The sequence below is a fragment of the Oncorhynchus clarkii genome, chromosome 12 (genome assembly GCF_045791955.1).
Source record: "Oncorhynchus clarkii lewisi isolate Uvic-CL-2024 chromosome 12, UVic_Ocla_1.0, whole genome shotgun sequence".
Lineage (NCBI taxonomy): Eukaryota > Metazoa > Chordata > Actinopteri > Salmoniformes > Salmonidae > Oncorhynchus > Oncorhynchus clarkii.
The window spans coordinates 56,050,354-56,064,110 of record NC_092158.1 but is presented as its reverse complement, the minus strand read 5'-3'; the positions used below and the strand labels follow the sequence as shown (position 1 = coordinate 56,064,110).

Sequence of the window (13,757 nt, the reverse complement as noted above, 5' to 3'; positions counted from 1 at the left end):
CAGGATTGTGTTTCGGGAGGACGCATGGCTCTCGATCTTTGCATCTCACGAGTCTGTACGGGAGTTTCAGCGATGGGACAAGACCATTTTGATATCAGGAAATTGGAGGGAAAAAAATGTAATAAAAAATGTTTTATATAAATGACATTTAAAAAACGTCCATTTGCACATTTCTCTATCACCGTGAAAAGGTATGACAAACTCTTTCAAATGTAGGCCTGTCCGAACCGTAGCAACCTAAAATGAAGAATTAAGCAAATGTAATAGGTTGTGAGACAGTGACACAACTAGCCTATATAAACAATATCGCTATGTAGACAACCTGCAAAGAAAGGCGCCAAGACAAATGATTCTTAACAAAACAGAGAAAAGACACATGGAGATACTAAAGCAGACAGCATGGGTATTTAGTGCTACAACTCAAAAGGCAAATCCCAACCTCTGCTCTGCATTCATTATACGCACGCACGACTCCCACATGCATGTATGTTTGAGCACACACGCACACACGCGCACACACACACACACACACACACACACACACACACACACACACACACACACACACACACACACACACACACACACACACACACACACACACACACACACACACACACACCATCTCTTTGGTGTGTTGTGTGCTGACACGGTGGCCCTGTGGGCTTCAGTGGTAATATCCGGTGACAGGGAGGCTCACAGAGATATCCACCCTCCCTGGAGTCATGATGGGCCATTGGATAGATCCTGTATCCAGCCACACGGCAGCCAGGCATGCAGGGGAATATGCGTCACACCCGCTTGGCCACAGCAGCTAAACTGGGCCAACAGAGGTGATCTTCATGCTGCACATTGAAACAAACATACCGGGTTCGTCCCAAATGGTGTCCTATTCCCTAGATAGTGCACTACTCGTGACCAGGGCCCATTTGGGATGCAGGCGCTGTTTCAAACATGCTGAGGACGAGGCAGTGTGCTATGAACGACAGACAATACTGTCCAATGTACTTGCGTAAACAACGCATCCTACCCCCTACATAGTGAGGTTTGGGAGAAGTGGGGATGATCTGTGGTTGATGATGAGTGTTTTACGTGTAGTGACTGTTGACTGCATGAGCGGAATGCCAGCTCCGCTGCCGCCACCGAAAGCTAAGAGTCAGCATCTCTAGCAGGGCAGGCAGAGCTATTAGGGCAATTTTTGGTAAAGATTAATGACCCTTAAACATGGACTACTCAGTAGCATCATTCAATATAATTTACTGGTTCACTAGCCAACTGATGGTGGTATATTCCCTATCACCTTGCATATCACTGTCAAGCATGTGCCCAAATTACATCTCATAACACCATTCAGTGTCAGGTCAGCATGTAATAGCATTGAACTACAGATTGCAAACAGTGCAAAACACATTCATTAACATACACATCTGTGCACATACACGCACAGCCATGTAAGCAGTAGTGCCCTCAGCCTATCAGGGCCCTAGGTGGGGAGGTTACTGTGGGTCAGACTCTAAAACCCACCCCAGCGCTGGTGCCACCTGCTACGGCCACCTGCCACCGTGCGTGACCCCCTGCCTGCCCAGACCACCTGGGCATTCCATAGTACAACACAGCATGCCACCTACACCAACCAACCAGACCCAGGTCTGCCTTGGCACACCACACAGAGAGTCTAGATCAGAGAGAGACACGACAGTTGAGAGTGTGGGTGTTTGAACAATAACAAAACAAATAACATAATAAATCAAATAAAAATGAATAAAATGGCTTAGAGGAAACAATTCAGGTCAAAATTTCAGCGGAGCTGGGGTAGTAGGTCAACTTGTTTCAGTAGGGTATGTAAGTGTGGGGGTGGGGGTGGTGCATGTGGCTTCGCTTGTATGTGGTTATTTGTGTTGTACAGTCGTGGCCAAAAGTTTTGAGAATGACACAAATATTCATTTTCACAAAGTCTGCTGCCTCAGTTTGTATGATGGCAATTTGCATATACTCCAGAATGTTATGAAGAGTGATCAGATGAATTGCAATTAATTGCAAAGTCCCTCTTTGCCATGCAAATGAACTGAATCCCCCCAAAAACATTTCCACTGCATTTCAGCCCTGCCACAAAAGGACCAGCTGACATCATGTCAGTGATTCTCTCGTTAACACAGGTGTGAGTGTTGACGAGGACAAGGCTGGAGATCACTCTGTCATGCTGATTGAGTTTGAATAACAGACTGAACGTTTCAAAAGGAGGGTGGTGCTTAGAATCATTGTTCTTCCTCTGTCAACCATGGATATCTGCAAGGAAACAAGTGCCATCATCATTGATTTGCAGAAAAAGGGCTTCACAGGCAAGGATATTGCTGCCAGTAAGATTGTACCTAAATCAATCATTTATCGGATCATCAAGAACGTCAAGGAGAGCGGTTCAATTGTTGTGAAGAAGGCTTCAGAATGCCCAAGAAAGTCCAGAAAGCGCCAGGACCGTCTCCTAAAGTTAATTCAGCTGCGGGATCGGGGCACCACCAGTACAGAGCTTGCTCAGGAATGGCAGCAGGCAGGTGTGAGTACATCTGCACGCACGGTGAGGCGAAGACTTTTGGAGGATGGCCTGGTGCCATGAAGGGCAGCAAAGAAGCCACCTTTCTCCTGGAAAAACATCAGGGACAGAATGATATTCTGCAAAAGGTACAGGGATTGGACTGCTGAGGACTGGGGTAAAGTCATTTTCTCTGATGAATCCCCTTTCCGATTGTTTGGGGCATCCGGAAAAACGCTTGTCCGGAGAAGACAAGGTGAGCACTACCATCAGTCCTGTGTCATGCCAACAGTAAAGCATCCTGCGACCATTCATGTGTGGGGTTGCTTCTCAGCCAAGGGAGTGGGGTCACTCACACTTTTGTCTTAGCTTAGAACACAGCCATGAATGGAACACAGCCATGAAAGAATGGTACCAACACATCCTCCGAGAGCAACTTCTCCCAACCATCCAGAAACAGTGATGAACAATGCATTTTCCAGCATGATGGAGCACCTTGCCATAAGGCAAAAGTGATAACTAAGTGGCTCGGGGAACAAAACATCGATATTTTGGGTCCATGGCCAGGAAACTCCCCAGACCTTAATCCCATTCAGAACTTGTGGTCAATCCTCAAGTTGGCTTGACCCCAAAACCCACAAATTCTGACAAACTCCAAGCATTGATTATGCAAGAATGGGCGAAAATTAGTCAGGATGTGGCCCAGAAGTTAATTGACAGCATGCCAGGGCGGATTGCAGAGGTCTTGAAAAAGAATGGTCAACACTGCAAATATTGACTCTTTGCATCAACTTCATGTAATTGTCAGTAAAAGCCTTTGACACTCATGAAATGCTTGTAATTATACTTCAGTATTCCATAGTAACATCTGACAAAAATATCTAAAGACACTGAAGCAGCAAACTTTGTGGAAAATAATACACTTTTGGCCACGACTGTACATACTGTGCACATATTACTACTACCGTATGCAAAACGGCCTCTCTCTCTCTGGCCCATGCTGCTGCAGTGTGTGTCTGGCCTCACTAACATCCTCCTGCTACTAAATATCCCGAGTCATCTCAACCAGTAGACCAATATAGAAGAAACCACAAAGTCGTCAAAAACCCTCTAAAGACTCTGAAACAATGACAGTGAACCACACAATCAGAGAGAGGGCTTTTGACATTGTAATACCCCTGAGGTCTTAGATTCCCAGCATGACAAGCAGAAACAAGAGGCTGCATGTCCCTTTCTCTCCTCTAAAGAACACGTCCCTCACTGAACTGTTCCCTGTCTTGGAAGATCTGATGAAACATCTGATAATTTCTTTGTTTTCTGATTATGCTGATTTCTCTTCTTTATCAATTTTATTCAGCACTGATTATTTGCCAGCATCCCCAATAAAACAAATGATTCACTACTTTCCTCCACTCGTTGCCTCCATGGTAAACTCAATAATTTAATCAACCATGATCCAGCACAACGTTGGCCTCCGATGTGCATCGAAGGGCCAGCAATGATCAATGTGGTGAATATACTCTACATAAACTCAGCAAAAAAAGAAACGTCCCTTTTTCAGGACCCTGTCTTTCAATGATAATTCGTAAAAGTCCAAATAACTTCACAGATCTTCATTGTAAAGTGTTTAAACACTGTTTCCCATGCTTGTTCAATGAACCATAAACAATTAATGAACATGCACCTGTGGAACGGTTGTTAGTTCTTGGCGCACCCATCCCTTTAGCGGGATCATTTTCGCCAACATCCGCTATATTGCAGAGCGCCAAATCCAAATTAAATTACTAAAAATATACAATTTTAATGAAATAAATATAGCAATATAGCAAAACACAGCTTAGCTTGTTGTTAATCCACCTGGCGTGTCACATTTCAAAAAAGCTTTTCGGCGAAAGCAAACCAAGCGTTTATGTAAGGGCATCTCTCTCAGCAGACAAAACATTAGAAACAGCTAGCAGCAAAGTAGATTGGTCACGAAAGTCAGAAAAGCAATAAAATGCATCGCTTACCTTTGATGATCTTCGGATGTTTGCACTCACGAGACTCCCAGTTACACAATGAATGTTCCTTTTGTTCCATAAAGATTATTTTTAGATCCAAAATACCTCCATTTGGTTGGCGCGTTATGTTCAGAAATCCACAGGCTCGAGCGGTCACGATGGGGTAGACGAAAATTCCAAATAGTATCCGTAAAGTTCGTAGAAACATGTAAATCTTTTTTTATAATCAATCCTCAGGTTGTTTTTACAATAAATAATCGATAATATTTCAACCGAACTGTAGCTTTTTCAATAGGAGAGAGAGAAAATGTCTACTCCAAGCTGCTCGCGCATGCAAAACTCTGCTGGCACGCAGCCATCCACTGACACGATGTGATCTTTCTCGCTAATTTTTCAGAATAAAAGGCTGAAACTATGTCTAAAGACTGTTCAGACCATGTGGAAGCCATAGGAAAAGGAATCTGGTTGATATCCCTTTAAATGGAGGGAAGGTATGCAATGGAACAGGGAGCTTTCAAAATAGAAGGCACTTCCACTTTGGATTTTCCTCAGGTTTTCACCTGCAATATTAGTTATGTTATACTGACATACATTATTTTGTGTTTTCTATCCTAATCTGACAATTATATGCATATTCTAGATTCTGGGCCTGAGAAATAGACAGTTTCATTTGGGTACGTTTTTCATCCAAACATCAAAAAACTGCCCCCTACACTCAAGAGGTTAAGACACTAACAGCTTACAGACAGTAGGCAATTAAGGACAACTTAGGACACTAAAGAGGCCTTTCTACTGACTCTGAAGAAAACAAAAAAAGATGCCCAGGGTCCCTGCTCACCTGCGTGAACATGCCTTAGGCATGCTGCAAGGAGGCATGAGTACTGCAGATTTGGTTAGGGCAATAAATTGCTATGTCCGTACTGTGAGAAGCCTAAGACAGTGATACAGGGAGACAGGACGGACAGCCCACGTGTAACAACATCAGCACAGGATCGGTACATCCGAACATTACACCTGCGGGACAGGTAAACGATGGCAACAACAACTGCCCGAGTTACACCAGGAACGCACAATCCCTCCATCAGTGCTCAAACTGTCCGCAATAGGCTGAGAGAGGCTGGACTGAGGGCTTGCAGGCCTGTTGTAAAGGCAGGTCCTCACCAGACATCACCGGCAACAACGTCGCCTATGGGCACAAACCCACCGTCGCTGGATCAGACAAGACTGGCAAAAAGTGCTCTTCGCTGACGAGTCACGGTTTTGTCTCACATGGGGTGATGGTCGGATTCGCGTTTATCGTCAAAGGAATGAGTGTTATACCGAGGCCTGTACTCTGGAGCGGGATCGATTTGGAGGTGGAGGGTCAGTAATGGTCTGGGGCGGTGTGTCACAGCATCATCGGACTGAGCTTGTTGTCATTGCAGGCAATCCCAACGCTGTGCGTTACAGGGAAGTTATCCTCCTCCCTCATGTGGTACCCTTCCTGCAGGCTCAACCTGACATGACCATCCAGCATGACAATTCCGCCAGCCAAACTGCTCATTCTGTACGTGATTTCCTGCAAGACAGGAATGTCAGTGTTCTGCCATGGCCAGCGAAGAGCCCAGATCTCAATCCCATTGAGCACGTCTGGGACCTGTCTGATCGGAGGGTGAGGGCTAGGGTCATTGCCCCCAGAAATGTCTTGAAACTTGCAAGTGCCTTGGTGGAGTGGGGTAACATCTCACAGCAAGATCTGGCAAATCTGGCAAATCTGGTGCGGAGGAGATGCACTGCAGTACTTAATGCAGCTGGTGGCCACACCAGAAACTGACTCTTACTTTTGATTTCGACCCCCCCCCCCCCCTTTGTTCAGGGACACATTATTCAATTTCTGTTAGTCACATGTCTGTAGAAGTTTATGTCTCAGTTGTTGAATCTTGTTATGTTCATACAAATATTTACACATGTTAAGTTTTCTGAAAATAAACACAGTTGACAGTGAGAGGACATTTCTTTTTTGCTGAGTTTGTGTGTGTGTGTGTGTGTGTGTTTCTGCACGGTACCTACCTGCACATGCTGCAGACAAAACACTTGGGATGGTAGGTACGCCCCAGCGCCGAGACCACCTCCCCTGTGATGAAGTCTCCACAGCTGTCACACTTGGTACCGTAGAGGCGCTGGTAGTCCTCTGAACAGATGTACTCTCCTCCCTTCTGGAAGAAACCTGAACGAGCCAGGTCACAGCCACACACTGGAGACACACAGGGACACAGAAGTGAGATGTTAGCAAAGACAAAAATGGTTAAAAGATTGATCAGGCTGTATATTTACAATAGAGGAAAAAGGAAGAGCAAAATGCACAGTTAATCGGTAATCAAAAGCCTGGTAAACACTAAGTACAAATTTCCAACAGTACAGAGTAAACTTGGCTAATAGCCTCCATTGCAAATAGCATGAGCACACAACATGTTTGGACAAGCAGTGATCCTCATGCAATTGTACACTACAGTGCCTGATAAACAACTTGTTCTACAATGGGTTGCTCAAAACAAGCATTGTGATTGTTTGAGACGTGTTCTAAGCCATTCTGAAAAACCTATTTAGCACGGGTAGGCATATGACACAAAAATGGGCATCTTGTTTTCTCTGTGCTATCTGAATTGTAATTTAACGAACACACTAAGAACCTTAAAGATTCATCGGAGCGAGACATGACGAACCTGACATGGTTGCAAACGCTCCGGCCTTCTACCTGCATTCCAGGCGGGTGGTCTCCGCGGATGACAGTGTGGTACAGCCGAGAACCAGTCGGAGTTAACACACTGGGATCCAAGGTTTGTTGTACAAATAAGTCAGCCAGGTCACCCGTGATACAAGCTAGTATTCGATGTCCATCCATGTCTCAGGATGTAGGGAGATGACGTGGAAACGGGCCACTATGAGCAACAGAGTGTGCTGTTATCTTCAAGTAGGTTTCGGTTTTGCTTGGCGTTGTGGACGAGGATGGGGGATAGGTGTAAGCATCTGCCTCCGATCGTAAAGGCTGCAAGTTCAAAATCAGCTATAGAAAGTTGTTTTTGATATTTTAGTTTTAAGCCTATCCCAAACCTTAACCATTCAGAGTTAAAACTTTTTATGGATAGGGGGCAGTATTTTCACATCCGGATGAAAAGCATGCCCAAGGAAAACTGCCTGTTACTCAGGCCCAGAAGCTAGGATATGCATATAATTGGTAGACTTGGATAGAAAACACGCTAATGTTTCGAAAACTGTTAAAATAATGTCTGTGAGTATAACAGAACTGATTTGGCAGGCAAAACCCTGAGGACAAACCACCCAGGGGAAAAAAATTGAGGTCATAGTATTTCCCAATGGTTTTCTATGGGAAGCCCTATTTAAAAGGAACCTGGTTGCAGTACCTATTGCATCCACTAGATGTCAGTCTTTAGAAATTGGTTGATGTTATTCTTTTAGGATCTTTTTAAGTGTCACTCCATGTGGACTCTGCTGTTTGGTGCGTGTGAACTGGAATGCGCTTCATCTTGTTTTTATCTGGTGTCGGAAACAGTTTATCCCGTCTTAAATTTGATAGATTATTTACGTTTTAGGATACCTGAGGTTGGATTAGGAACGTTATTGAGAAATGTTTGGACCAAGTTTGGACCAAGTAACTTATTAGATACTAGATACTTTGTAGTCATGTTGGGCGAGTTGGAACCGGTGTATTTCTGAATCAAACACCAAATAAATTGACATTTTGGGAATACAAAGAAGGACATTATCAAACAAAATGACTATTTGTGATGTTTCTGGGACATTTTGGAGTGCTAACAGAAGAAGATCTTCAAAGGTAAGGCATTTATTATATCGTTATTTCTGACTTTTGTGTCGCCACCTGCCTGGTTGAAAGTGATTTTCATGTGTTTGTATGCGGGGCGCTGTCCTCAGATAATCGCATGGTCTGCTTTCATCGTAAAGCCTTTTTGAAATCTGACACTGCGGCTGGATTAACAAGAAGTTAAGCTTTATTTTGATGTATTACACTTATATTGGCGTGAATCTTGAATATTGATATTTCTGTAGTTTGAATTTGGCGCTCAGGATGTTGTGAAATCGATCCCGCTAAAGGGATTGGCGCGCGAAGGGATCACTAACAGGTTAATGACTAATATTAAGAATTTTGAGTTAACGCCTGACCTTTACCTTAAACACTTTTGACGTTTGGAACAACTTTGAAATGTTACATTTGAGAAACATGGGTCTAATTCTGACTTGAGGCTGTGACAGCTGGTAGAATAAGTAGCCTACATATTTTGATATTAGAGCTAAGACACTATATTAGTTCTCAAATCTTGTTGAGTCCAAGTTACTTATCTTTCTCTCTCCCCTCTCTCTCTCCTCTCACTCTCTCTCTCTCTAGGAGGTCGGAACACAAAAATACACAAACCACTCCATCATAAGCATCACCATCCGGCAGCTGTCTGATGCTGACCTGGAGGTCATAGAGATCATGACCAGGGCGGAGAGCTACTGAACCCCTTCCCTAGACAGCGGGGAAAGATGGAGCAACATCCTGACAAGTTCCGACTCCAAGAACCATCCGCCCGTTCCAGCTAAATGGCAGTCTGCTGACGTGGCCCCATCAGATGCATGATACTTCACAGGCTGCTCAATGAACGGCAATGTGCACATTCTCGTTTACAATAAGTAGTGGATGATTGAAATAACCAAATCGTGTCAATGTTATGATTCAAATAATTCCTCTTTCTGTAAAATAGTCTGGCAGTAGGCTACAAATGTATAGTGTATTTCTGCTAGATGAGCATGATGATTGATGGGCTAAATTCAGCACCATTGGACATCTCTATCACTGTCAGCATCATTAGCAGTGCATGCCCATAGCAACAACTCCAATGGAAGGAACGACCTTGGCTAGCAACCATATATTTGTGTTGGGACTATATTTTCGCGAAGGGATGAAATAATAGCCTATGAATACATTTGTCAAAATACATTTTTTTTTAACTTAATTGGAATCCCGTTGTGGAAAAGCAATTGTACACAAGAGGGCGTGCTAAATGGATTTTATTTTAGCACGGCTGTAGGTAGACGTGTGTGTATGTGTGTCAATGCGTATGTTAACCTGGCCTGCATGACACCTCACCCCATATAAATTCAATTTTATAATCCATCCATGAGGATTTTAAAAAGTGAATCGAATAATAATTATCACAGCAATACTGCATAATAACCACATCAATCCACATGTAGACGTAGAGTAAATGCTCTGTAAAAGACCATTGATATGGCTCTTGCTGTAACTTAGACGTCAGTGTTCACGTTCAAATAAATAGGCAGTCAATTAGCTGAATGGCTTTAGATCTAGCTGAGTGTGACAGTACCTGAGGCAGAGTGTTTAGAAGCCTACCTGTGTAGAAGGAGCCCCACTAAACCACCAGGCTCCTATTGACTCCTAAGAGATGCAGCCACTGACAGAGAATAAGGATTATGAGACGGGGACAAGGAGACAGAGGAACTATCTCTCTAAGCATAGATAGGACAGCCAACTGTCAGCCAATATGATTTCAAATGGAGAATGACGGGTAAATGATGCCTGACACATTTCTTGCTGAAGGAACCAACCAGCTCTCACAGTCGTACAACAGAATTAGACGTTTATCCATGTTTTCAAACGTCAAATTTTGAAGTTGTTTGCGCAAGTCAAATTTCAAAGTGTTTAAGGTTAAGTTTAGGCATTAACTCCAATTGTTTAAGGTTAGGGTTCAATTTAAGCATTATCTCTGAAAATCTTAACGTTAGATATTAACTCTGAATGGTTAAGGTAATGGTTAAGGTTTGGTATAGGCTTAAAACAAAAATCTCAAGAACAATATTTTTTTTGTTGCTGGACTCAAACTTGCAACCTTTGGAATCAGAGGCATTAACTCCGAAATCTTAAGGTTAGACATTAACTCCGAATGGTTAAGGTAACGGTTAAGGTTAAGGTTTGGGATAGGCTTAAAACAAAAATCTCCAAAAACTATTTTCTATCACTGGATTTAAATTTGCAACCTATGGAATCAGAGGCAGATGCTTATCCCCAACCACAACTACCTAGCCAAACTAAAACCTACTTGAAGGTAACAGCGCTCACTGTCGCCCATAGTGGTCCAATTTCCACATCATCTCCCGACGTCCTCAGACACGGATGGATGTCGAACACTGACTTGTATCACGGGGTCACCTGGCTGTAATGAACGGCATGAGAATTTGAATAAAGCATTTGAATATCTGATCCCATCTAGCAGCTGCCCCTCAGGGAGGAGTGAAACACGATCTTGTGCCCTGCGTCTCCAATAACACCGGCGAGCTACAGAACGCTGCAGCAAGGACAAGACACACACGGCCCCTTGGGGCACCTAGCTGCACATGCTGCCAGCCGGGGAGACAGCCTCCCTCTTAGGGAGGCCCTGCCTTTCTCTGCTACAGCACCATGCTGTGTGAGTGTGTCACAGCAGCAGATGAGGTAGTGGAAGAGCAATTTAACCACCGCCCCTGGGCTCAGTTTAACTTTCATACATCAGTAGTATGTGTGTCATGGGTACCACTTCTACTCCCCACATTGGGGACCTTTGAATGAAGCAATAAGGCACCAAATATAGCACACCAACCATGAAAACAAAAGTTATTAGTCTGTAAATGATTCAGTTAAACTGAGATTCACAATCAGAGGATCCACTGTTACCATCATCTGTAGAGCATCAGCAGTAGTACAGTTAGCTACACTAACACACGGCTCCTCTTTGTCTCACTGACCCACCTGGTGCACATGTTGCCTTTCAACAGCAGAGCCTGAGCCCATGCCAGCCAGCCAGCGAGACAAATCACTGCTTACCACAGCCCATTCACTGCCAGAGAAAAAGCTTTTGAAAGGCTAGCGGTGACATCTGCGCGCCCTACAGTTTACCCTCTCTATCTGGCCCAATGAATAATTCAGCTCGGCCGTAAATAAAGACTGGCTGTGTTGTGCATGAGGAATCAGCGGCCACCACACCACACAGCGCTACACCACAGCATGCTGCTCCCAGCTGTGCCACACTTGCTGCTACTCCTACAGTCTGATGCCAGTTCAGCCAGGACCGGATGGGGGGGGGTATGTATTTATCAACAGCCAACAGACACAATTAAAATTCTATGCCCTCATCCTCTCCTCCCCTCCCATCCCCTGGTAATCGCAAGGCACGCAATTAGGCTTTATCGCTTCCTCCTCCTCCGCCAGCTCTTTGTGGCGGTAGAGGCGGGCAGAGGCAGGAGGCAGGCAGGATCGCCTAGCCTGGGCCAGATAAGGAGCAGTTGCCGTCCTCTGAGAGAGTGAGAGAGAGAGTTGTTTAGCCTGGGCTGGGATCAGAGCCCACGCTTAGCCTGGTCTTCCGTTCCACAGCTAGGAGATGGCCAGTCAACAAAGCACTGCTCACATCAGAGGAGGAATCTAGGCAGAAAGGACGGCAAGTGGTTGTTTGAAACTTAAAGCACCGGCGGAAACCAGAAATGATGCCAAGGTACACATTTTAACTAAGAGCTAGCATGCAAATGTACGTCTATTAAAGAGATGGCCAAGTTGGCTTGGTCTCCTGTTACGTGGATTGGGCATCTGTATGCAAACACACACAGAGTAAAGCAAACACTGCCACATTATGGGTTGATTACACATGTAGCAAACATCTGAAGAGGCCAACCCTGAAATGACAATGAGCAAATCTGTCTGTGTGTGTGTGTATCTCAGCAGCTGGCCAGGCTCATAATTGGTTAATAAAACGCCCATAAGAATGGTACTCTACAGCAAGGGCTCTCTTCCTAAGGCATTACATCACCAACGGATAACAGATAGCTGAGCAGGGGGAATCTAATGCTGATCTAGGAGCAGTCATTTCTACGGTGTCGGTGCTGCTTCCTGACTACTGTAGCTCCAGACGTGAACGTGTTGCCATGCCAGAGGCCTGCAGGTACAGAGCAAACTACTAATCAATAGAGTTTCATTAGTGACATTGTGAAAACACTCACCCAGAATGATTAACACAATACCCCAGAGGATGGAGGGAAGGAATGGAAGGAGGGAGAGAGAGAGAGAGAGAGAGAGAGAGAGAGAGATAGAGAGAGAGATAGAGAGAGAGAGAGAGAGAGAGAGAGAGAGAGAGAGAGAGAGAGAAAGAGAGAGAGAGAGAGAGAGAGAGAGAGAGAGAGAGAGAGACAGACAGACAGAGACAGACAGAGAGAGAGAGAGAGAGAGAGAGAGAGAGAGAGAGAGAGAGAGAGAGAGAGAGAGAGAGAGAGAGAGAGAGAGAGAGAGACAGAGAGAGAGAGAGAGAGAGAGAGAGAGAGAGAGATCCAGGGCTCTAAGTATATGTCAGGGTTGACAATGAAAATCACTCAGGCTAGAAGAGCAGCCAGAGACTGTAATTGAGTGGTTTCAAGATGAGCTGTGGTGTTCTGGCAGGGCTGGGTTCAGTACAGGTCTACAGTCACAGAAAGGTATCACTATACCTTCTCCTCTCTATCTCTCCTCTGCATTATTCTTCTCCTGTCGCTGCCCGGCCGTGACTGAAACGACCTTTCCCCATTCATGCGTAACAAATGCTAATGGAGCGTGGGTGCTACGCCGCCCGCCACGACTAATTTAGTCCCCACCGAGACCGCGCCGCTTGCCTGCCTCTCCTTGGCGTTCATAACGTGTCGACCGTGCCTCTGCTCCCTCCGCTCCTCCACTCCCCGACGCCTTTGGGCCCGTCAGATGATCCCTTTGATGTGTGTTTGACTCAAGATGCAGTACGAATGTGTGGGGGACCAAACCAGTCAGCACTGTCTGCTGGGTCACAGTGGAAGTGGGAGGGAGACCTTGTGGGATAGTACTTGTAAGGGAAATTATATTGCCGATAAAATTATGTAATATACCAGTAAAAGAGATACTGGTGAATGGGAAATGAAGGACAGTACCATCATTACGAATGTTCAATGCTAGATTTTCAAAGAGTCAGCATAAATCTAGTATGTCCCTCAATTTACAGTACAGTAATGGATGACTGGATAAATCTACAGATACAGTTGTCTGGCCGGCCTTAATATCCACAAATCATTTGAGTTGTCCCTTCCTTAAACTATGGGCTGCATAATCGTAGTGTAAGACCTCAGTTCAGTGGCTCTAAACCTGTTCTAAACCCAGACTAACTCAGGTTCTAAACTAAGACTAACTC

At 44.7% G+C, this 13,757-nt stretch overlaps 1 protein-coding gene across 1 annotated transcript in view; it reads right to left on the bottom strand.

Moving 5' to 3' along the window:
- LOC139420835 (actin-binding LIM protein 3-like) overlaps positions 1–13,757 on the bottom strand; it is a 130,269-nt gene that overhangs the window by 57,928 nt on the left and 58,584 nt on the right. The window contains exon 3 of the mRNA XM_071171176.1: positions 6,577–6,760. Within this exon, the coding sequence (XP_071027277.1) occupies positions 6,577–6,760 (184 nt within the window). The remainder of the gene's footprint in view (positions 1–6,576; positions 6,761–13,757) is intronic.